General features: G+C 37.1%; 2 protein-coding genes and 1 long non-coding RNA gene across 5 annotated transcripts; all 3 read left to right on the top strand.

Annotated features, from left to right (window-relative positions):
• Positions 1 to 341: 341 nt before the first annotated feature.
• Positions 342 to 7,844, top strand: LOC122144879. Its single transcript, XR_006159890.1, has 3 exons — positions 342 to 760; positions 7,512 to 7,587; positions 7,805 to 7,844. It is a non-coding gene; the product is annotated as an uncharacterized LOC122144879 (long non-coding RNA).
• Positions 7,845 to 8,875: 1,031 nt separating this feature from the next.
• On the top strand, positions 8,876 to 9,901 carry LOC109070771 (whey acidic protein-like). Of its 2 annotated transcripts, XM_042756108.1 has the most exons (3): positions 8,876 to 9,022; positions 9,354 to 9,497; positions 9,793 to 9,901. In XM_042756108.1, exons 1-3 carry the CDS (start codon positions 8,887 to 8,889, stop codon positions 9,807 to 9,809), a joined length of 297 nt encoding a protein of 98 aa, XP_042612042.1. In that variant the 5' UTR covers positions 8,876 to 8,886; the 3' UTR covers positions 9,810 to 9,901. The 2 variants fall into 2 exon arrangements, 1 of the variants encoding a protein (XP_042612042.1); XR_006159889.1 differs by lacking the exons at positions 9,354 to 9,497; positions 9,793 to 9,901 and adding an exon at positions 9,116 to 9,213.
• Positions 9,902 to 15,204: 5,303 nt separating this feature from the next.
• On the top strand, positions 15,205 to 17,732 carry LOC122134423 (gastrula zinc finger protein XlCGF57.1-like). Of its 2 annotated transcripts, XM_042756107.1 has the most exons (3): positions 15,205 to 15,271; positions 15,988 to 16,685; positions 16,770 to 17,732. In XM_042756107.1, exons 1-3 carry the CDS (start codon positions 15,241 to 15,243, stop codon positions 17,433 to 17,435), a joined length of 1,395 nt encoding a protein of 464 aa, XP_042612041.1. In that variant the 5' UTR covers positions 15,205 to 15,240; the 3' UTR covers positions 17,436 to 17,732. The 2 variants fall into 2 exon arrangements, with proteins under 2 accessions (XP_042612041.1, XP_042612040.1); XM_042756106.1 differs by having other exon boundaries at positions 15,988 to 17,732.
• The last annotated feature ends 7,570 nt before the right edge of the window (positions 17,733 to 25,302 follow it).

The following is a 25,302-nucleotide window of genomic DNA, read 5'->3' as shown; positions in this document are numbered from 1 at the left end:
GGAGGTACGCTATTATGTCGTGTGCAGAGTGATTAAGCTAGCTGGGGAGAGAAATTGGCACTGTCCTAGAGTCTAAGGAGGAAAGTTGACAGTGAAAATAGGGCATACAAAAAAGAATAGAAAGACAACTATGCATTCATCCTACCTAGTTTTTTAAATGCAAAGCCGGTGTGTCTTATCTGCAATGAAGTTGTCATTATTTGCAAAGAATATAATAAACTATTTTGAACTTTTCAAATTAAAAGCTCAATTCATCTTAAAATAAAACATTACTGCAAAAACGTTGTTGTACTTTTATTTTGAAGGCAAAATCAATAAAGACGAAGTGATTGTGAGTAATTATTGCTGTCATGACAGATCTATTTCAGTTCAGTTCCAGATTTGGCCCACGGGCCGCCTGTTGCCGACCACTGCCATAGAGGGTTAAATTCCACTAACATTAAATGATGTTTCATAAACAAATTTTGGGAGGAGCATGCACGGATAATTAACACGTCCAGTTCATGATTAGTGATTACACCATTTACCAATCAGCTCAAAAAGGAAACACCTATAAATAATCAAGTACGTCCTACCTTCATTATCGCTCGACTTTCAGCATTTGGTTCGCTCTGTTGCCATCTTATCACAGACCCAATTTTCTGTCCAACGACGAGATCTATACCTGGGATTTTTTCAGATCTGCCGCATTTACCGTCCCCCTGATAACTCCTACCCCGCCAAACACGGCCACAAAGCACCAGGCGTTATTGCGACAATTGTGAGTACATTTTCTGTTGTCTTTTTAGAACTGCAATATGAAATGAGTACAAAGTAAATATCTTTAGAAACAGCGTGAAAGTGAATAGCACATAACTGCAAATTAACGTTACTGCTATAAACATGTCTATTGGTACAACTCACATATATATATAAAAACATAAAATTCAAATTCATTTTCTGCCAGCAGGAAGAGCTTTAAGAGCGGGAGAGATAAAGGAATAATATATATATATATATATATATATATATATATATATATATATATATATATAATTCATTTTCTGCCAGCAGGAAGAGCTTTAAGAGCGGGAGAGATAAAGGATTCTCCGGGAATGGCTGCAAAGCAGCGCTGAGCTCACAAACGCTACCTTATCAAGCATTACATGCAAAATGAAATGTAAATTAAATTAAAAATTTTCTAAATACAGTCAGTTTCCTTCTGAAATACAGTGATATAAAAACACACGCATCGGTTTCTGATTTTGAAACGTGCAGTGCTCATGTTTATTCAATGAAGTCAAAGCCTTTTGGAAAATCTATTTGTGGCGGTCAGTTTCCAAAATACAACAAGGCCCCACAAAAATAAATCAATGTGTGGGAAACCCTGATGTGTTACAAGACTAAACATGCTTCATCGTTTTCAAAAGCCTCTGTTTCCACAGTCCATACTACAACAAGAAAACAGCATTCTCAAATTTATCCGCTCTGGAGAGCGTTTAAAAAGGCTGGAAGGCCAAAACGAGAGGAAAAGATGCTTTTCAACAGGAATGTATTAATGTGGACAAGGCTTGAGGAATTGTCCAATCAGGCAACCAATTGCTAAACCGGCAACACAGTAGGCTATCCAGGCATTTCTAGCTTGCCCCGTCAAATGTTACTAACCCTTCTACTTTCCCACAGCCAACAACTACAGCAGCTGAAGCAAGCATGAAGCTGCTTCTACTTGCAACACCGGCCTGCACATCCCAGTATTTCCATCCTGTTTACTTCTAACCCACTTTTTTCTTTTCAGTGTCTTCCTGCTCACATAGCAGACATTAGCATAAGGTTGCCTCTGCTAGCAGTGCAGGCTACACAGGTTCTTCAAGACATCATACACCCCAACCCCTTCCCACGGCCTACAGCTACAGCAGCTGAAGCAAACGTGAAGCTGCCTCCATTTGTAAACATGCACACAACTCTTCCGCTCCCTCATGCTACTAATAACCATTTTTCTGTTCAGCGGCCTCCTGCTCCCGAGCTCCTCCTCCTCTCATGCTCCCCTTCCTTCTCTGTTCTGCCCTATCCATCCCTCCGAACACTCTTGGCTTAGGCCCCGATGCCTGCCATTCCCCTCTCTTTTCCCCTCTTTCTTCCACTCCCGGAGCCATCCCAAGCGTGAGCACGCCTCCGCAAGCGTGAGCACATCTCCGCAGGCGGCTCCAGCAGTTATCTTTCATCCTCCACTCATGCTCCCCCCTCCCTCTCCGCTCCCACATCCCACCCATCCCTCTGAACTCTCCTGACGCAGGCCCTGAAGCTCACCGGACCCTCATCAGCCGACCCCTTTAACGCCCGTCCATCCCTGTTCACTCAAACTCCTGAACAACCATAGCTAACCCCCTTTAACATCACCTATTCCATCTTAATGTCCATCTTTTCCCCACTGCTGCAGCAGTTCCAGCTCCCGCAGGAGCCTTACCTAATTCCCACACTGCCACAGCAGTGCCCGCTCCAGCAGGAGCGTTTACAGATTTCCCCACTGCCAGTACTGCTCCTGCAGGAGCCTTACCTAATTCCTACACTGCTGCAGCAGTTCCCGCTCCTGCAGGTGCTCTTCCATATTTTCCCCAGCCCTCGCTTCCACAGGAGTTTTTTCCATTTTCCCCACTGCCACTGCAGCCCCGGCAGGAGCCTTACCTAATTCCCACACAGTTCCTGCTCCCAAAGGAGCCTTACCTAATTCCCACACTGCCAAAGCAGTTCCTGCTCCCGCAGGAGCCTTTTCTCCATTTCCCCACTGCAGCAGTTCCCACTCCCGTAGGAGCTTTTCCATATTTCTCCACTGCCGCAGCAGTGCCTGCTCCCGCATGAGCTCTTCCATATTTCCCCACTGCCGCAGCAGTGCCCGCTCCAGCAGGAGCTCTTCCATATTTCCCCACTGCTGCAGCAGTGTATGCTCCCGCAGGAGCCTTTCTGTATTTCCTCACTGCCGCAGCAGTATCCGCTCCCGCAGGAGCCTTTCCTATCTTTCCCTACTGCCGCAGCAGTGTCCACTGCCGCAGGAGCTCTTCCATATTTCCCCACTGCCACAGCAGTTCCCACTCCCACAGGAGCCTTGCCTAAATTCCCTCACTGCCGCAGCAGTTCCTCCTCCAGCAGGAGCCTTCATCTTTATTTGAATCTGCAGCAGTGCTCACTTCCGCAGAAGCCATTTTTTCTTTGCAGATGCCACAGCAGCGGCCGTTTCCTGAGAAGCCAATTCCTCTTTTCAGATGCCGTAGCAGTTCCCACAGTAGTTTTCTTTTCAGATGCTGCAGCTCAGACCCCTCTCCCCGGGAGTCTTGCCGGGCTCAGAGCTCTCTCCCTGGACAGCACGCCAAATATGCATAACCTTTATTTAATTTTAAGTAAATGTGAACTCGTGAAACTCTATCAAAGTGGTAGTGAGGAATTGGCTGCTTTAAAATGGGACCTTTTACGACATGAGCCCTCAAGACAACTAGCTACCATTCGCACCTGCTTACATGAACCTAACTTATGTGTTTTTTTTTTATGTTCTTATATCGTATCTCACAGCTTTCTTCCCACTTTTAAATGACTTCAAGTTCACTCACCACTGGAATTGTTCCCACCTCCTTTAAAGCTGCAGCCATTACTGCAATCCTGAAAAAAATTGGTGACAATCCTAACAATTTCAATAATCTATGTCCCATTTCTAGTTAACCCTTCCTTTCCAAAATCCTATAAAAAAATTGTTGCTACTCAACTTCACTCTCATTTAACTTGTGATAATCTGTATGAACAATTGCAGTCTGGTTTCCGCCCTTTTCATAGCACAGAAACTACACTTATAAAAATCACTAATGACCTTCTTATGACAGCTGATTCTGGTTTAGTCACTATTCTTGCCCTCCTTGATCTAAGTGCGGCCTTTCACACTATTTCTCACACAATCCTTCTTAATAGACTAATCTCGATTGCCATTACTCACACCCCTCTGGACTGGTTCAAATCTTATCTTTCAGAGCGCTCTCAGTTCGTCCAGCTACAAACTTTTAGTTACCAACCTTCTTCCGTTAATACTAGTGTGCCTCAGGATTCTGTACTGGGACCCCTTGTCTTCATCATCTTCCTCTTGGCAATATATTTTGGGAATACAACATCCTATTCACTCCAACGCAAACGAAGACCAAAACCAACTCTATCCACCAAAAAAAATAACACCATTCCTCTCTTCTTCCGCTTTCACTGTCTTAATTAACTTAAATCCTGTTTTTCTAAACAGTGACAAAATGGAATTTCTATCTATATAAGTAAATCAACTTTATCCAAAACTAGTAGTTTTTCTCTTTCAATTGATAATTCCTCTGTCTTCCCTTCTCCTCAGGTTAAGAGTATGGGTGTTCTCCTGGACAGTACACTGTCATTTCAATCACATATTAATAAAATCACCCGGTCCACCTATTTTCATCTACATAATACTAACCGCCTTCGCCCTTCCCTTACCCCTCATACTACTGCTATTCCTGTTTACAGTCTTGTCATCTCCCGCATCGATTATTGTAATTCTCTTTTCTTTGGTCTTCCTCACAAATCCCTCTATAAGCTCCAATTGCTTCAAAACTCAGCAGCCCGTATTATCGCTAGAATCCCCCCCCCCCCTTTTACCACATCACCCCTGTTTTACAGCAGCTTTACTGGATTCCTGTTAAGTTTCACATTGACTTTAAGATTCTCTTGTTCACTTTCAAGGTCATCCATAATCTTGTCCCTTCATATCGGTCCGACGTCCTCCATATCCATACTCCCTCTCCTTTCAATTTCAATTTAGGTGAGCTTTATTGGCATGACAAAAACTGTACATTTGTATTGCCAAAGCAGCTGCAGCTGGGCTGCTTACAAATAGTCCACATATGTATTAACAGAAAGAAAAATAATAATAGTAATAGTAATAATAAAAATATATAAAAAGTATTAAGCATGTAGTGTATTGGTTAGAAATAAAATAAAGTATTAGATTTACAGAGGCAAAATATACATAATATAATACAGTAATATGGCATAATATAATCTACATGTGCTGGAAACACCAGATCAGGGCAGACGGAGTTTTTTTCTCTTCTATCGTGACAGGCAGACACATATTGAGCAGCAAACACGCAGCAGTTCTTGTGTTCTCCTAACAGATACTGCAATTTCTCCTGGTTTGAAAGAGTTTTAATTGTCTGATGGATCTGCTGTATTTTTATCATAGAACACTGTCCGTATGTCTGTGTATTTGGAGCATTCTGTTAGAAAGTGCAGTTCTGTTTTCCATCTCATTCAGATCACACATTCAGAGAACACAATCTCTGCTCCAGTGGAAGCCATGTTTTTCTGTGTCTGCCCCGTCTCTATCATCTGCTTGTGTCCACTGAGTCTGTATCTGGTCAGCGTGCTTCTCAGTTTCTTATCTGACACTGTGTACAGATACTCTTCCATACTGTACTCTCTCTTTAGGGCCAAATAGCATTGCATTGATTAGTGCAGTAATCTGACTGATTCTGATGTTGTGATTCAGAGCATCAGTAGATGTTAGTGAAACATCAGGACTGAAGCTGTGGATCAGCTGAGGGAGGGGCTTCCTTTCTTTGCTCTTCTCTTGGTATTGCAGGCCTTTATAATGATATGATTGGGGGTCACTGAGTTTCAGATGTATCCAGAATTTAATTGCCATTTTTGTATCTTTATGATTAGAGGACATTTGCCTAATTCTGCCCGGCATGCGTTATTTGTTGCGTGCTGGTGCACATGTAATATATATTTACAGAGTTCTGCATGCAGGGTCTCAATTGGATGTTTTTCCCATTTGGTGAAATCTTGATTTGGATTTGTCAGTGGACCCCACACCTCACTACCATGGAGGGCAATGGGCTCAATTACTGATTCTAATATTTTCAACCAAATTCTAATAGGGATTTCTATAGGCCCTGCATGCTTTATATCTCAGTTCATTCACACCATGATTAAAGTTTCCTGTGGATGTGATTTTCAAACCCAGGTAGTTGTAGTGTGATGTTTGTGTTATCTGGTTAGTGCCTAATGTAAATGTGTTTTGTGTTACTTGGGATCTGCATCTTTTCTGAAAGATCATGATTTTGGTTTTCTTCAGGTTGACTGTCACGGCCCAGGTCTGGCAGTATTATTCTAGCAGGTCCAGGTTCTGCTGTAAACCATGTTGAGTGGTAGACAGCAGAACCAGATCGTCTGCATACAGCAGGCATTTGATCTGTGAGTTGTGTAGGGTGAGGCCAGGGGCTGCAGATCGCTCCAGACTGCTCACCAGTTCATTGATGTAAATGTTAAACAATGTTGGGCTTAAGCAGCAGCCCTGTCTCACTCCATGCTCTTGGGAAAGCTACCTCGTACATTTGGTGACGATTTTTATGCCACATTTACTTTCAGTGTACATTGATTTGATAAGGTCATAGATTTTACCTCCTATGCCACTTTCAATAAGTTTGTAAAATAGTCCTTGGTGCCAAATTGAGTGAAAAGCTTTTTTCAAAAAGTCAGTAAAGCATGCATATATTTTACCTTTATCTTGGTTAACATGTGCTTCAATTAGAGTATGTAATGTATAGATGTGGTCAGATGTACGGTAATTTGGTAAAAATCCAATTTGACTTCTGCTCAGTACATTGTGTGTGGTGATGGAAGTCTAATAGTCGAGCATTTATTATGCTACAGAATAACTTTCCCAGGTTGCTGCTCACGAATTTATCTGTTTTTAAAGATTGGTGTTATCAAGCCTTGATTCCAGATGTCAGGGAAGTAACCTACACTCAGAATCACATTGAATAGTTTTAGAATGGCTTATTAATATTTACAATATAATTCTTTGTATATGGTATTTCTTGCTTCTTTTCTATTGTCTTGTTTGTAAATTTATTGTGCGGTGTCCTTGATGTTAAGAAAGGTGCCTATAAATAAAATTTATTATTATTATTATTATTATTATTATTATTATTATTATTTGCCTTAACTTAAAAAAAACTTTTTTTTAAATGACTAAATAAACAGTGCTCTACATTGTGTGCCAAAAACATAAATGTTATAAACAGCATTTAAAAAATAATAATAAAAAAGTAGTAGAACAAGGAAAATTCACAAATTATAGATACATAAAGGCTTAAATGCTTTAAGATAATTAATGGGGAAACTTTTCCCGTAATCAAATACTGCACTGACGCCTTGTTGTAATTACTGTGATTTTGAGATGACAACATGTTCACACCCTTCAGACTCAGAACCATTGCACTATCAATCGCGAAACATAACTAATTAATCTGAGGTGGTCATGCAGTACAACTTATAGCTCTCAGAAAACTCCCAGTTCACACACCTAAAAAAATTAATCAGGATCTTAAAGATCAGGCTACAGGCAGGTGTGTTTCAGGGTTGGAGTTGCGTCAGACCTCCTTGGATCTTTAAAAATGCAATTTCAAAAAGTGCTTCAAAACCCTCCTGACCCACCATTCAACGCTTTTTCCACTGTGAGATCGCAGGTTGAGAGGATGGCAGCACGAGTGTCTTGTTCGCTGATGGCTGTTTTGTTGTGTCTTGCCAAAGGACCTGTCACAGGTGAGGACTTTTAAATTCATTACACAGCGCAAAGAAAATATGTAAATAAATACAAATATGACTTAAGGGACATGTCAGAGCATATAAATATACAGTGTAGAGTTGGTTTAGTTTAAATAACCTGATAAAGTTTATCTAAAGTTATGTGTTTATAGTTTTCTTGCAAGGAAAATACAATGACAAAGATTAGCATTGTTTATTTTTTTTATTTATTTAGGAGCCGTTGATTTGGAAAAAACTGTGTTTTTTACCATCAGTATGTATGCCATCACTACTGTCCTCTTGTTAAATTTTTACGAATGCTTTGTAGCCTACTTTACCCGTTTTAAACAACTCTTAGTATTCAATTTAGCATGGGAGCTAATTACAACTTATAATGTTGAGGGTTACTATCTAACAAGCAACTTATTCAACCTCGCGCATATTCGGCGATCGCATTGGTTTTAATTTGGTTGTCTATTTTGCTTCAAACTTATTGTTTCCTATTTTGGATTCTTTCTTGAGCATGAAAAATCCTTAAAAAGCAGGTCATATGGGTTTTCTAAAATATATTTTCTGCAATTTTGTTGCGTAGCTATCCTTCAATGTAAACAGTCTGCAAAGTTGTTAATCAAAAAAGTGCATTAAAAATAAATCATTGTCTCTCAAACGAAAGAGTTGACTCAGAATTGCCTTATTGAGTCGTCATATTTTAAAATCTTCTGCCTGTTAACGATCAATGTCACTAGGTCTGACCTGCCCACAAACACTTCTGCTGGTTAGTGTGTTTACATCAGGTCGAGAAGATGCTGTGTTCTGCACCGGGAACACAAGTTTGTTTTGTTTTCATTGCTGAAAGATGATGACATGACGTGTCCAAGATTAATTAATTTAAAACCAATTCTAAAACCATATGACACCCTCTCTAAAAAATAACAACTGTTGTTATGATACAACACAAAAAAAAAAAATGCTAAAAAAAAGCACTAAAAGTGGTTCATTGGCTTGTAATCATAGTGGAACACTATATTTTAAATGTGCTATACAGCACCTTTGTCAAATGTAAATCAATATGAAGTGCCATATTGCTTCAACAAAAATATGCTCAACAGCAGCCTACCCAACAGTGGTTCTTTGGCTTGTAATCATACGGAACCTCTTTATTATATGGTACCTAATTGTATACCTAATTATTTGAATACATAACAGCAGTTAATAAATGAACAAAGGGGTGATTTTTATTTATTTTATAATTTTTATTTATTTATTCAGTGACAATGTTTTTTCTGTTATGTGTTTTGTGCATCAGCAAAGCCAGGAATGTGTCCAAGAAACAATGTTAAAGAACCAGTGTTTGGAGTGTGTGCTGAATTGTGTTCCCGTGACAGCGACTGTCCGAATGATCAGAAATGCTGCAGCAATGGATGTGGACATCAGTGTATGCCTCCATATAAAGGTATTTATATTATATTAATGTGTGGATCTATTTATTTTTTAATGCAGTAAGGTGTTTAGTAAAAGAGGTTTCTGTCACGTGTTTGTGTAACAGAAAAGCCAGGAGTCTGTCCAAGGTACAACGTAATAGGAATTTGTGTTGTGAGCAAGAATAACTGTTTCAATGATGGTGAATGTCCGAATGATCAGAAAATCTACATTTACGTCAGTGTATGGATCCATATAGAGGTATTTATATTATATTAATGTGTGGATCTATTTATTTTTTCATTTATTTCTGAATGCAGTAAGGTGTTTAGTAATGAGGTGTCTGTCATGTGTTTGTATAACAGAAAAGCCAGGAGTGTGTCCAAGGAACAACGTAATAGGAATTTGTATTGTGAGGGAGAATAACTGTTTCAATGACGGTGAATGTCCGAATGATCAGAAATGCTGCAGTTATGGATGTGGAAGTCAGTGTATGGATCCATATAGAGGTATGTATATTATATTAATCTTTGGATCTATTTTTATTTTTATTTTAGTGCTGCGGCACTAAATGTGGATGCGCATGTACACCCTCAGTTTAAAGGTATTTGCTATATTGATTTCAATCGCAAATGGCTTGAAGTTTGCTCCATAGCGCCATTTGAAGCACATGGCTTTCAAAATAACTACAACTCGCTCACTCAAAAGTAAAACTTGTAGTTCAGGATTTGAGTGTTTGTGATGTGTTTGAGTTTGAATGCATCTAAATGAACAGACTAATTCTTGCTATCTGTATCCATGCAGTAAAGCCTGGTCCATGACTCAAACCAGATATGTGCTGATAACTCTTCCCGTGATGATCATATCCTGCCACACAGAAGTGTTGCCCAACCACCTGTGGACATGCATACATCTGTCTCTCTCTCTCTCTCCCCTCTGCTCTGTCTCTCTGTCTCTGTCTCTCCATGCTATCCTTGAGATCTTTTGCATTCATTAAATAAATCTCATAGCTTAGTAAAACTTCTGTCTGTGTGTGTATGTTGTTGGGTTGAAGTACAAATCTCATACGGTTTGAAGTATTTGTGTAGGTCTTAAAGTGCCCCTATTATGGGTAATGAAAGGTACATATTTTGGTTTTGGGAGTCCCCAACAACAGGTTGACATCCATGCAAGGTCAAAAAACACTTTCATTGTCATAAAATATGCATTTTTTTTTTCCTTTTTTTTTTTTCCTTTTTTGCTCAACAACTCCCAAACGATTTGTTTAACGAGTCATTTTTTCCAACCCCATCCTTTTTGTGATTCTAACTGCGGTGATTGGTCTGATGACACAGTCTGCTGTGATTGGTCTACTGTGTGCAGCGCATCTCAATGACAGAATGCCCATCCTCATTACTAGCCCACAGCTCAGTGGTAAACACCTAAATAGCCATGATGTGTTAGCCCAATGCAGAAATGTATTGCAGTTTGTACACCAACATATTGCTATATTCTTTATCAGAACTGCAAGTAATAACAATGACAAACATTTACTATTCATCAACACATTTCTAGACAATTGTTAGAAGGAGACCTACAAGCTGAATGGAGTGAACACAACATGCACAACTAAATATGTACACTCACTAGCCACTTTATTAGGTACACCTTGCTAGTACTGGGTTGGACCCCCCTTTGCCCTCAGAACTGCCTTAATTCTTTGCAACATAGATTCAACAAGGTGTTGGAAAAATTCCTCAAAGTTTTTGGTCCATATTGACATGATAGCATCACACAGTTGCTACAGATTTGTCGGCTGGACATCCATGATGCGAATCTCCCGTCCACCACATCCCAAAGCTGCTCTACTGGATTGAGATCCTGTGACTGTGGAGGCCATTTGAGTAAAGAGAACTCATTGTCATGGTCAAGAAACCATCTGAGATGATTTGAGCTTTGTGACATGGTGCATTATCCTGCTGAGAAGTAGCCATCAGAGGATGGGTACATTATAGTCATAAAGGGATGGACATAGTCAGCAATACTGTGTCTGTGGCATTTAAAACAATGCTCAGTTGGTAATAAGAGGCCCAAATGTGTGCCAAGAAAATATCCTCCACACAATTACACCCACCAGCAGTAACTTGAACTATTAAGACAAGGCCGGATGTAGCCATGCTTTCATGTTCTTTACCGTTAAAATCTGACCCTACCCATCTGAAGACTCATCAAATCCAACCAGGCAAACGTTTTTCCCAATCTTCTATTGTCAATTTTGGTGATCCTGTGCGAATTGTAGCCTCCGTTTCCTGTTCTTAGCTGACAGGAGTGGCACCCGGTGTGGTCTTCTGCTGCTGTAGCCCATCTGCTTCAGGGTCTACGTGTTGTGCGTTCATAGATTGTATTCTGCATACCTTGGTTGTAACAAGTGGTTATTTGAGTTACTGTTGCCTTTCTATCATCTCTAACAGTCTGTCCATTCTCCTCTGACCTCTGACATCAACAAGGCATTTTCGTGCCCACAACTGCCGCTCACTGGATATTTTCTCTTTTTCGGATCATTATCTGTAAACCATAGAGATGGTTGTGCGTGAAAATCCCGGTAGATCAGCAGTTTTTGAAATACTCCTGTCTGGCACCAACAACCATTCCACGTTCAAAGTCACTTAAATCCCCTTTCTTCCCCATTCTGATGCTCGATTTGAACTTTAGCAAGTTGTCTTCGCCACATCTAGGAAGATCACTTTACCCATTTCATGGAAGTTTTCATATAGTTAATTTATTTTAAAATGGTTGTAAAATGGCAGTTCTCTATCTTCTGCTATTACTTCAGGGTTGACTTTTATGTCCCTTCCTTCACATTTCTTTCTGAGAAATATTTTGTTCTCTTGGTTACTAATTAGGATCATCTGTGTCTTGTTTTGTTATCATTATCTCTTGTATATTTAGAGTTTGTCCATTCAATGTCAGATCTTGATTAAACTTGAATGTGTAAGGGAATCATGTCAGTTTACCCTGGGAATAAATGCATGAAAAGGGAATTTAAAAAACAATAGGAAATTATTCAGAATTAATTATTTGACACTTCACACTTCAACTATTTGTCCACTGGTAAATTCAAATTAGCGTATCTTACCAATTCTGGACTGTATATTACTTGTGTGGCTACTGGTAATCACAAATGTCATAAACACTGACTAATCAAGGTAACCAGATCTAAAATTTAAGGCAGGAAATTGTAATAATTTGTAATCTAAACACACTCAGATTACTAAATTACAACACCATCAGTTACTAAATTAGCCTTGGTTCATGCTCTTAACAGACTTTGACTTTGGTATCACAGACACCAGTTTACCAAGAATCTAGAAGTAGTTGCAAGGAGCATGAAATTCTAGGGGGTGAGGGGAGATTCACGAGAGTCTAGGAGGGTGTCTGTTTCATGGGACCTTTTCTTTGATTTAATCTGCTTTCTGATTTGCTATAGGATTTATTACATGGTGTGTTAGACTTCCTTCTTTTGACCATTTGGTCTCACGATTTAACTGAACCCTTAAATGTTTAAGGGTTTAAACAAAGATGGTTTTCTCTGTTGGTCAGGGTCACTTCTTGGTCAGCACTAAGCCTCCTGTAATTTATAGGCCCAAGATGAGATCATGGGGGGAGGGATCAACTGCTAAGATTTATGACAAGATCTGGAATGTAGAACTCTGTCTTTTCCGAAGACCCATCATATGAGGCCTTATTCGTTCATATTCTGACAAATTGTCAATGTTACTGCAGTACTTATTTACAGAATTAGTATGTTTCTTCTTTACTCAAGAATAAATAATTTTGTTGAATTTTACGTCACTATACATTGAGAACATTGACACATTCGATTATACATTTGCTGAAGCAAAGCAAAAGGACAAAAAAGAAAAGCTTTGCTGGTCGGTCCATAGTGATAATCCATTTTACAAATGTATTTTTTGATTTAAATTTGAATGTTTATAGAAGTTTAGATTGTGCAATGGAGATTGTGTGCAGGATGATCGTGATTTTATGTGCAATAGTAAACAGAAATCTCCAACTTTTCTAAGAACCAGATTCATTACAATGAGCTGTCTTGCTTTTTATTTTTATTTTTTCAAAGCACAGACATGATCTGTCTGTAAAGTAATACCGTATCTAACCACTGTGGTTAATAACTGTGCTCCATTTACATTGTGACTTTATATATGTACAGTGTTGGGGGAAATTTAACAATGAATAAAATACAATCAGAAAATGAGTGTGTCAAAGTTAAATAATAAAATGTCATTACATTTAAAAAGGTGTGAAGCAGTAATGACTAGATGCACAGAATAATGTCTAAATAAAACATCATTAAAACATAATTTAACACGTCATTTGTTGGTAAATATGGAGTAAAGTTCTGTGTGCAAATTACTGTATGCTTTGATTTAACCATTTGTTATTAAAATAATAATAATAAAAAAAAAACATTTTAATTGTTATGAGTTTGTAGAATATAAGTAAAACATTGTTAAAATACTGCACAGTTTTAAAACTTGACCAGTCAAAATGATTTTTCTCTTTATTATAAAAAAAAAAAAAAAAAATTTTTTGAATGATTGAGCAAACGATTAGAAATGGCACAGAATGATCATCATAACAAATTTTATTATGGCACAACAGATAGATTTTGGCAAAGTTATTAAATGACACATTTTAGGGACTCTCAAGGTAAAATAAGAATATATATAAAAAAATGCTTAATAGTTGTAGGCTCATTTATATATATATATATATATATAAGGTAGGCCTAGTCCTGCTACTGTACATTGATGTGACATTGACTGTACAGAGGTACTCTACATTGATGTGAATGAAGATAAAAGTTCATTTTGAAATCAAAAGTATTAAAATAATGTGATTGTTGTCGGTGTCTGCACATAAAAGAAGTTTTATAGTATTTGAGTATATCCTGCCTCAAATAAACAGTTTCTCCTACAAACACGTAGAATAAAGTCAGATCTCTGCTGATGATCCTGTAAGGTTTGTTTCATGAGGCTCATTAGCTACTGAAAGGATTTTTTTATCATGTCAATAGTTCATGTTTTCACCTCATTGATTATGCTGATATGTTAAAATCACCTGTAAACTGCTACTTAAAGCTCATTCACTGGTGTCAACAGCCACACCATCACCATAAATCTCTTAAGAGCATTTCATTGTATTTTGCTGTTAAAGCAGGTTTCATTTAAAAACATCAAAAAGTTAAAACCACTGAGCAAAAGCTCAGCTAAAATGTAAAGTGATGTTTAATACAATTGAAGTGTTATATGTTGGTAACAAATGTATATTTATTTCTGAATTATTTTATTTTATTGTTTTATGTTTTGGATTATTTTAATTGTGGTACTTATACTTTTTCTAATATTCATTTGTCTATATGTCTATAATAAATATAAAGAAGTAAAAAAAAAAACAGAAATACACAGAATAATTTGAATTGTTGTGGCAAAACTTAATCAACTCTCATTAGCATAAGAGACAGGCTCACTCTCAAACTTATAATTAAAAAGAAGCTTTTATTCTTTGCAGAGAAGGTCAGACAGTCATACAGAAACACAAGTCGCTGCAGAGTGTGACAAGGAAGGGAGGGCAGTCCTCCGCTTTATATCTCTTTTCCCCCGTCAAGGTTACAAACTCTTAGCAGCTGTACTTTTCCATAGATAACAACAAAGTCAAAAACACAACACTATATCATTCTCCTGAAAATTGGTTCTTCCATATTAAACCCATATAACACCCCACATCACACCCATACACCCCTGTGTCTCCCACATTCCCCCCCCCTGTACCTAACATGGCCGCTCTTCAGATCTTCTGTCACCCATACATCTTACTCCTAAGCCCCAAACTCATTTCCTGCTGTCTCCGCACAGCAATTCTAAGAAAACATATGCATATACTATATTTCATAAGCATATATGGTCAGCCAGAAGTCATGCAGATGAATTTTTCCACTACAGAATTCATTTAGTGACTTTATATTTTGATAAACACGTAGTACATAAATGCTTAAAATGTGTGAATGAGTCAAAACGGGTTTTATTTCAGATTTTATTTTATTTTTTTATTTATGCAAATCTGCTCCTCCTTTCACAAGTACTTTACATCAGTGAAGCTCCTCCCCACAGCAATTCACCAAATTAAAAGTTGGAATATTCCCATCAGTGAAGAAGAGTTTTCAGTGACAACAGGAGTGACCCAGAGCCCTGCAAAATGAAACCTGAAGATACTGAAAAACAGAGAGGTTGGTGTTTACTCTTTATTATTCATTTATGAACATTAAGATAACAGAAACTTAAAGAACTGGTTGTATTTAGTCCTACTAGCTGTGAAACTACAGCAGTAGCAAATAATATACTGTGGGTATGAAATCACTATCACAAACTGAAATGTATAACTTTTGTGTTTTCAACAAATAATTAGTGAAAGGAGATTTGAATATTATACAAGCTTTTTATTTATTAATTTTCTATCTCAGTCAAGCTTATTTTCTTATCTTATCTTCCGAATTCCTGATATGAGAGGTTGTGACAGGTGTGAAAAAATGTAAGAAATGCTCAATTTTTTTTTTTTATAAGCAAAAGTGTGTCACAACAGTGTTGAATGAGTAATGCTATTGCTAATACATTTTTTATTTGAAAGTAATTGAAGTAATTAATGTTTTTTTTTAGATAAATACATAAAGGAATGCACCATCGTATTTTTTGTTAATATTAGATAATTGTGTAGTTTATCAAACATATTCAATAGCTCTCACTTCTACAAACAAATAATAATGGGAATATTAATGTACACAATTCATGAACATATAACTAATTTATAAAAAATCATCATAAAAATATTTTTTTTGTGTATCAACTGTATTATTTCTTCTGTTAAGTTTTATGTCTTTTCCCTTCACATTTCTGGCTTTGAAGTTTTTGAATGATTTACTGAAAACTTTTTTTGCTTTCATTTTAGACCTGATGGAAGAGACGGAGGAGAGTGAAGAACTGAGTGAAGCAGAAGAAAAACACGTCAAAAATGGAGTAAAATCTCTGAGTCGCTCACAGGCTCAACGTAATTTTATACTGAAAAGAAACCCTTCCCAAAAATTCACTTGCCTTATATGTGGTAAGAGTTTCCCATACAAGCAAAGTCTTAAAGTTCACATGAGAGATCATAGTGAAGAGAAGCCGTACACATGTGATCAATGCGGGAAGAGTTTTACACAAAAGGGACACCTTAGACACATGATAGTCCACAGTGGTGAGAAACCATACACGTGTGATCAGTGCGGGACGAGTTTTGCTTATGACACCACTTATAAAAGCCATCTGAGTTCTCATTCTGGAGAAAAACCATTTAGCTGTGATCAGTGTGGCAAAACGTTTTTTAAGGAAGCATATTTGAAGGTCCACTTGAATGTTCATACAAAGGAGAAGCCTCACATGTGTTCATTGTGTGGAAAGAGTTTTTCACGGATGGGTACTTTAAAATTACACCAGAAAAGACACAGCGGTGTGAAGAATCATGCATGCTTTGATTGTGGGAAGACCTTCTTTACAGATGCAGAACTGAAAAAGCACCTGACGATTCACAATGGAGAAAAACCTTACGAGTGTTCACACTGTGACAAGAGATTCAGTCGATTAGATTGTCTGAAAACACACGAGAAGATCCACACTGGAGAGAAGCCGCACACATGTGACCAGTGCGGAAAGAGTTTTACACTACTAGGAGAACTTAAGGTTCACAAGAAAATCCACACTGGAGAGAAACCGCACACATGTGATCAATGTGGGAAGAGTTTCACGGTAAAATCACAACTTAACGTGCACATGAAGATCCACACTGGAGAGAAGCCGTACACATGTGGTCAGTGTGGGAAGAGTTACAGACAGAGTGGCATTTTCAAATTACATCTACATTCTCATTCTGGAGAAAGACCATTCAACTGTGATCAGTGCGGTAAGAACTTTTTTTGGTCAGGATCCCTGAAGGAACACATGAAAGTTCATACACAGGAGAAGCCTCACACGTGTTCTTTGTGTGGAAAGAGTTTTGGTCAGCGAAATACTTTAAAAAGACACCAGAAAAGTCACAGCGGTGTGAAGGATTATATGTGCTTCGATTGTGGGAAGGCTTTTGTTACAAATGCTGAACTAAAACTGCACCAGAGAATCCACACTGGAGAAAAACCTTACGAGTGTTCACATTGTGACAAGAGATTCCGCCGGTCACAATATCTGAGAACACATGAGAGGATCCACACTGGAGAAAAACCATATCACTGCCCTCCATGTGGGAAGAGTTTTACTCAACCATCTTCTTTACGCAGCCACAGATGTCTGAACACAAAGAAGTTCATGCTCAGGTCTGACTCTTTAAAGAGCAATACTGCATCCGCTCCAAATGTGATGCAATAATGTCAAGCAATACAAAAAAGCTCTCTTCTATATAAATCTGTCCTATCCAGCTGCAGGATGAGACAGGACAAAGACACAAAATCAGAAAAAAAAAATAATAAATTCACAGTGAGATCAAATTTCCTCCCTAAAATGTGTGAAACAAATGAAAAAGTGTGTAGACAATTGCAAGAGAAGACTTCTGCTGTGCTGAAAAAGTGATGATGAAGATCAGCTGGATCCCAGTTGCATTAACCGAGTCTTAGCACATGAGAAAAACTCTAATGCAGTTGAAATACTACTGTAACTCTAGTTGTTCAACTCTTCAAATAAAAAACTTTTTAATTCTAAATATGAATATATTTCAGTAAGGTATTAGGCCTACTGTAGAATTGTAGCAAATTGTTGTCTTGTTCATTTTGTATTATGTTAGGTTTTGAACATAGGTTTAATTGTTTTGAAAAGAATGTTAAAATGCAAATCGGCATGTAGGTATATAGAGTTTTGGCGTTTTTTATGTCTGAGTGGGAAAAATAATTCGTTGTAATTTGAAAGATGTAGTCACTGAATTCAATTCAAGTTGCAAAACACTGTAATTATTTTGTTCAGTGGGCATTTCTGCAGGTTGCATAATTACTCCAGGAGATGGCGACAAGTGACTGTGTTTTGCCCTGTTTTTGTTCTGTACCGCCTAGACGTTTTTGGGAGCTGGGCCTACTGGAGGATTTTGTATGTGATTCAGTGAACTGAATTTCGAAATGGCCGACTCCCAGGGCCACTACATTTGTGCGTTATTAATTTACTAATACAGGTGCAATGAAACGTAGCCTATTATTTCAGAGCGAGTCCCTTAAAACATATCGGATGTATCAAATAATAGGCTATCCTATATTTATTTTAATTAAAAAAAACAGTGAAATTTGATAAACCAGTCGTTTTAAATGTGAAATATAAAGTAGCCTCTGCTGATTATTAACTTTTAAATTAGCGATTTAAAAATTAGAGGATCAAAACTGCAATAAAAAGTTTGTGTAAATGACCCACATGCACACAACAGACGAAAATGTTCAAAGAAAAGGCCGTTTTTTTTTAGCACGTAATTTATTTCAAATGGCTTCACACTGAGGCTTATTCGGTTTGCTGCATAACAGACCATTTCATAAACAAATTTCAATGTTTACATCTATTTTTTAACGAAATTGATCATTTTAAACTGTTGTTTGTGTTCCAAAATAAAATTTATGATTTTTAAAAATGAAAAAACAACTAAACAGATAAATGTAAAGCTTCATTTACTTCAGTAGCCCATAAACAAAACAATAAAATAGTAAAAATAATACATAAAGCAATTTGCCAAATGGTTTTGTCATTCATCAGCAGCTGATTCATCAATGAGAGATTTAATCATTCAACAAATAAAAACTTGAGCAAGTAATAGAAATTATTTAGAATTTTAAAGGCAAATTTTTGAATGCTTATTGGAGAATTTTTTTTCCACATTCAAATTTGCATAATTACCTTCAGCTTGTGGTCTTATGGAAAACTCAAGCTTTAGCAGCAGGTCTAGGCACATTTTAATTTAACAGTAAATCTGAGTGAAGTGCCAACTGTTTGAACTGTTTTCAATAATCACGTCAGGCATGTTAAAACAGCACAAACTCTTCTCAGACTTCACAAGGAAATTTACACATAATTTCCACAGAAAATGTACATATGCCACGAGCAACAAAGTTCCTGCAGCAGCAGAGATCAGCACACACAAAGCCGGGTCTATGGGCCGTGTGCTATATGATAAAGAAAGACAATCATTAATAAGAGTAAATGTAGGAAAAAATGAAGCTAAACTTGACCTTGTCACATTTGGCAGATTTTGTGTGCATTTGAGGTGCTGCAGACTTGCGTGTCCCATTCAGAGGGCGGTTCTAGGAGCTCATCCTCAGGGGGGCTTACCCCTCAGAGAGACCATTATACAAATTACCTAAATAAAACTTAAACAGTGCTTGTGAAAAAAAACAAGGTGCTCAGAAATGTCTAATTAGTGTAAATTAAATTCAGTTATGTTGGCAGTTTCAACTGAAAACCATACACCAACATAATGACAATATAATTAATTTCATATCTTCTTTCCTGATGCCAAAGTTTCTCAGTGAAATCAATAGGATTCCCAATAGGTTTTGCCATCATTTAATTTTTTTTTCCCCTGCAGCTTGCCTTGTTGTCTTGTCTTGTTCATTGTAAGTATTATGTTTGTTCCCTTTCCTGCCTTTTATTCTGAGTTTGATGCTGGCAGCGAGACTTGCATATCTCTCTGATATATTTTTTTGAACTCATGTGTCAAGCCTCTGGCTCTGTAGAACAGTGTTTTTCGAAAACACCACCACTGCTCAGTCTGCGTCTCTCACAAACTTGTGAAAGTACCTGCGCATAAGCAGGTCTAGACAAGTGGAGCTGGGGGAGGAGGAGGGGAATGTTTCAGACTGCACTGCTGGACTGTTATCGCTGTAATGGATTAGTGCCTGCTTATTTGTGATTGGTGTAATTGACCAATGAAGACATTTATTACATAAATATGAGAAAGACAAGAAAAAAAATAAAAAAAAAGACTGTAATACTCACCTGTAGCTGATGCTGATAGGTCAGTTTAGAGTTTGTATGACGTATTTGTGAGTTCAGGGGTTAAGTGTATTTCTGTGTATTTTCATGACTTCACAATTTAAATGTGTATTTCTGTGTATGTGTGCTAACTTCAGGAATGTTGTTGGTATTGTATTTTATTTTCATTGTACTCCCAGTTTGACTAAATTGAATGTCGTGTGACCCTTCCTGATTAACTTAACCTGGAAAGTGTTTGCGCAAACTGAATGACGAGTGCTGTGAATTCAGATACATGTAAGTGCTCCTGACCATTCTACTGCTGGTCGCCAGGCAAAAACTGTAAAAGGTGTAATGTTTTGTATATTCCTTTATTTGTGTTAGATGTAATTTTATAATCTTGTTTGTAAAACTATGTTTTTCTTTGTTTTGGTTTATGTTTAGTTTTCACAGTGTTCCATATCAGTAAAGAAAGTGTATGGACACCAGTATTTCGGAAGTGTGGACTGTTTAATGACCAGTGAGTAGTAAACACACCATAAACCTTAACATTGAATGTCTTGTTTGTCTTCTTATTACCAATAATTGTGATTAGTTTATAAAGTTCTGAGTCTGGTGTTTTATGATGGTAAGTGATCCAGTTTGATCCAGCTGTAATCTGCCTATGAATCTCCCATCAGCACTATTAAATAATGAGCTTTCACTGGCCTTTATGAGAGCTATGGGAGCACCTTGATCTCCAATCATCCACAATTTGCCAGTTAATGGAAAAACAAAAACAAAATATACCAAAATATGCAATTTACAAAAAAAAACATTTTCCATATGAAGCACTTTATTAACCAATTTTCTTGATCTTACAAGCTAAATACCTACATAGTGCTTAGTGGTGTGCCGTCTGATTTTTTACTTATCTAAACTATGGCAGAAAAAAAAAATGTTAGGAAACACTGCAAGTGTCATGTCCAGCACAGCAGAGACGACCAATCGGATCACAGCTCCTTTTGACTCCAATTGTCACAGTCTGTAGAAAGAAGTAGGCACTTCTTTAAAAACTGCATTAAACAAACTCTTTCAAATAGACTTTGGACATGTCTACTCTTACTGTTTTAATGTATCAGGTAGTATTTAAGGTATTAATTAAGGTACTGTGGAGAAAACGCTGAGTATCACCACTGTTACCTGAAACATGTCTGACAGAGTTGATCGATGTCCAGATGTGTGGTCTGGGTGCTGACGGGATTGTTCACTACACAACTGTAGCTGTTTATATCCTGATATTCCACCTCCAGAGGTAGAGAGAGACCGATGCTGAAATCAGACTCACTGATGCTGGACAATAAACTGTTTCCTTTGTACCAGGAGAGAGTCACAGCACTCACATTCACCACTGAACACAGCAGCACACTTTTAAACCCTGATGATGATGATGATGATGATGAACACTGAGGGAGAGTATCTGGTGATGACAAGAACAGGCACAGGAGCTGGAGAGCAAATAAATAAATAAAAGAATAAGTACAACTGACAGTAGGTAACAGGAGTGTTATGTAAAAAAATATAAAAATTAAGTACAGTTTGCATCTGTAGAATAGGCTACTCACCATAAACAGTGACAATGAATTTTTTTTGAAACTCTGTCTGTCCGAGATCGATACTTAGTTCATAAACTCCAGTGTGTTCATTCTTGATGTTTGTGATGGTGAGATCTCCAGTCTGTCTGTCGAGCAGCAGTCTGTCTCTGAATATCGTGTCACTGGATGTAATGATGTTTCCTGACTTTATTCTGATTAACAAAGTTCTGCTCGATCCAAACCTCCACTCGGTCTCATGATCGCCCTGTCTTTCAGTAAAACCAGTTCGGAGAGTGAAAGAATCTCCCTGCATCGCTGACACGATCTCATCTGTCTCAGCGCCTAGAGATCAAAATTAAGTGTAAATCTAATCGTCATATTAAATATTTAGATAATTGAAACCCTTAATTCTTAAATGTTTTAAACGATATTAGCTTAGCTAATCTGTAGGCTAGCCTGCTAACACTGAGGCCATAAATACATTTATTACTCACCAATCAGAGGAGAAAAAAATAAACAGAACAAAACAAGTCCGTGAAACATTTTTCTTCAACCGTTTGAGATCCGTTCAGTGTCTGATGCCTTAAAGTCTGAAAAAATGAGGTTGATTTCAAGAAACACGACAGAATCGCGTTTAACAGTGTTTCAGTGTCATAAACACTATGTGTGGATAACTTGTGCTGAGTCAAGCAGATAAAAACGCTTCAGCCAATCAGTGAAAGAAGAAAAAAACAACTCTTTCAGTCTGCGCGCTTCCGTGAAGTTTTATGCGCAGCTCAGTATCGCATCTCGCTTTATATCCCTTTTTCTAGCCTTATATAACACCATAAAATAGAAATCCGTGTTTAGCCTATAGCTTGCTTTTACAGAAATCATGATAGGCCTATATTGATTTTACTGAAGAACGATCTGACACACTAGAAGTAAGATCGACACATGCGCATGAATTTTGTTTGATAAAAATGAAATCTGACTGTTTATGGATTCACTGCTTTATATATCTGTGTAGACTGAAAATCTGTCTAGATGGAAAATAATCTATCCTATCTAGCCTATCACACATGCAACAGTAAACACGAGCGAGCTTTGTCCACTCAAGAGAAACCTCATTCATTTGAGTCATCCTGCCACTAAACGGATGTGAATTAATCTCAGATATATAATTAATTTAATAAGATAATTTTCAGTAATTCATCACATATTTTCTCAATCACTTTTTTTAAAGGTCAATTTCAAAAATTTTTTTTAACATTTATTTTACTGACTAAGAATAGGCTATGCAGAATATCAAGGTCGACTATGGAACATTTCGAAATAGTATATAGGCTACAATATACAATACAAGGCTTTGGGTTTTTATTACTCGTGAACGGAGTTAACATTTTTTTTTTTTAAATTAATTGTAACATAGGCTAGTAGTTAATCGGAAAATACCAGACGGATACTCGTTCATTTTTTTATAATATCTACGTTTTTTTCACAGTAAAATTGGAAACAGACATGAATCACTTTTCTATAAATATAAATAATAGAAACAATACAGGGTTATAACTGTGCACAAACAATAAATTGCCAGAGAAATTGCTTTCATTAATATGGTGTTATTACAGCACAAATATTACAGTATTATACAACTTTACAATACTACAAATATTACAGTATTATACAACTTTACAATACTACAATGTTATTTAACAAAACTGTTTCTGTTTGTTCTTCAGGTGTGTTTGATGTTGATGCAGATGAAGTGTCAGTAACAGTGATGGTGGGAGATTCAGTCACTCTACATACTGATATTACTGAAGTACCTGGAGGAAGTATATCAGTGAAAGGGCGAGTAGAACTAAAAGGTCACTCAGGAAGAGTGTATTGTAGTCTGTTTAAAAGTATGTTTTAATGTAAGTTTATGTGTCTGTGTTAATGACTGTGGTTATATGAGAAAATAAACTCTATATCTGGTGGAGCAGGAGGTACTCACCCTTCCTAGACCATCACTTGGGTGTGATTAGGTCCCGGAGACGTTTGTGGCTGGTGTTACACTGGAGAAGAGTGTATGAGTGTATGAGCCCTATCTAAAAAAGATAAAGGATGAGTGTGTGAGCCCTAAGAAATAAAGGGACTTGTATGAATGTTGTTTTAGAAAAGAAAGTGTGCCAAGATATGCAAGAATACTTTGCAGGGCATTGAAATAATAATAGATTAATGAAACTAAGATATACATTTATTATTTATTTTTGATTCAAAAGCTACAGTATCGTCATTTTACAATAGGAATGGAACTTGTTGATGCAATGTGCAAATATATATCAAAAAAAAACGATTATTTTATGTTGGTTGGAAAAATTAATTCACCATTACCAGATTATTCTGAATCATGTAATGCAAATATAGAAGAAAAATAATGATTTAATTCTTTATTTTACCATACGCATGCCATGTTGTTGTAAAAGAAAATAATCATTTTGTTTTATTGAAGCATGCTTAGATAATAGGCCCTTTTCACATGACGTCACGCAACTTCCGTTCTGACGCGAAGCAGGGTATTCTTACTTTCGCCAGCATAATAAAGCCAGCATGGAGTTCACCCAGACGCTTGTACAACTGCCACAAATACGATAAAAGGATGACTGCTGCTGTCTATTCTCGTTCTCATTCAGGGAGAGACGTCTGGCATCTCAAACAAACTTACCAAATACTGATCGGCGAGGTTTGCCACTTGAAGTTGAGGGAGGAGCACTGCAGTCACTGATTCCCACGTCTCTCGCACACTGTTTGCTGTCTTTATTGCAGTTAGATAAAGTTGGTTAGATATATTTCTCAAATAAACAAACGTTTAAGACATTTACATGTGGTAACAGAAAGACTTTTCATTCAGTAATTTATGTCCTGCTTAATACAGCGCCTGTATGTACAAGAATAGTTCAACACAACAAGCTTGTACTATTTAAATGTCAATTAAATGGGGTCTATAATTTTCCATTTAATTATTTAATGTAATTCAGAAATAATATATTAAGTTTATATAAAAAGATTTTATTTAAAAACAGCATTTGTGTAAATTAATATAAAACACAGGTAATAGCTGTTTTTTTAAAGATCACATTGCATATAGCCTATAACGAAAATAAAAAAAACGATCGATCATATTAATCAATAATAATCCACAAAGTAAAAACACGGTATACATGTAGTTAAAGCAAAATTGAATGGAGGAATTTAAGTAATTTAGAAGTCCAAAGTTCTGTAGAACTAGGCTGCTGTCCTTTCTGTATTGTTTCAATATAAGCCATTTTATTCTTGAACTGGCTAATGAGTTTCTTTTCAGACCACTTGCCTTTATGGATGTGAAATTTGCCATTTGCCACAAAAAGATTTAATATAAAAAATGACTTGTGTCCGTGTCATTTTCTCATAGTAAATAAAAACTAACTCACGTTGTCTTTTTTTATTGCCAAACTATACGGGGAATTTAATTTACTCTGTGTACTCACAAATTATTCAAGGAATGACATATACCGAAATAACAAGTGACAAGGTTTCAACTATGTATTTTGTGTGGACACATAATCGTGGTCATACAAATCTAAAAGCAAGCAGTTGCGGCAAGCAAGCCACCCATCTAAAGCAGATGCAGAAAAACGTTCGCAAAAGAACCCGACTGTAAGTAGATTAACATTATTAGTCTTAACTCTTAACTTACACCTTTCATATTTCAAGTCTTT

Source organism: Cyprinus carpio, unplaced genomic scaffold, assembly GCF_018340385.1.
Source record: "Cyprinus carpio isolate SPL01 unplaced genomic scaffold, ASM1834038v1 S000006795, whole genome shotgun sequence".
In the NCBI taxonomy this organism is placed as follows: Eukaryota; Metazoa; Chordata; class Actinopteri; order Cypriniformes; family Cyprinidae; genus Cyprinus; species Cyprinus carpio.
The sequence above is the reverse complement of the archived record's forward strand: the minus strand, read 5'-3'. Positions and strand labels throughout refer to the sequence as shown.

Excerpts from the sequence above, each read along its gene's own strand:
- LOC109070771 (XM_042756108.1), top strand. The coding sequence starts at position 8,887 with ATGTGTCCAAGAAACAATGTTAAAGAACCAGTGTTTGGAGTGTGTGCT. Across the intron at positions 9,023-9,353 it reads GTGTATGCCTCCATATAAAG|AAAAGCCAGGAGTGTGTCCA; the intron begins GTATTTATATTA and ends TTTGTATAACAG.
- LOC122134423 (XM_042756106.1), top strand. The coding sequence starts at position 15,241 with ATGAAACCTGAAGATACTGAAAAACAGAGAG. Across the intron at positions 15,272-15,987 it reads AGATACTGAAAAACAGAGAG|ACCTGATGGAAGAGACGGAG; the intron begins GTTGGTGTTTAC and ends CTTTCATTTTAG.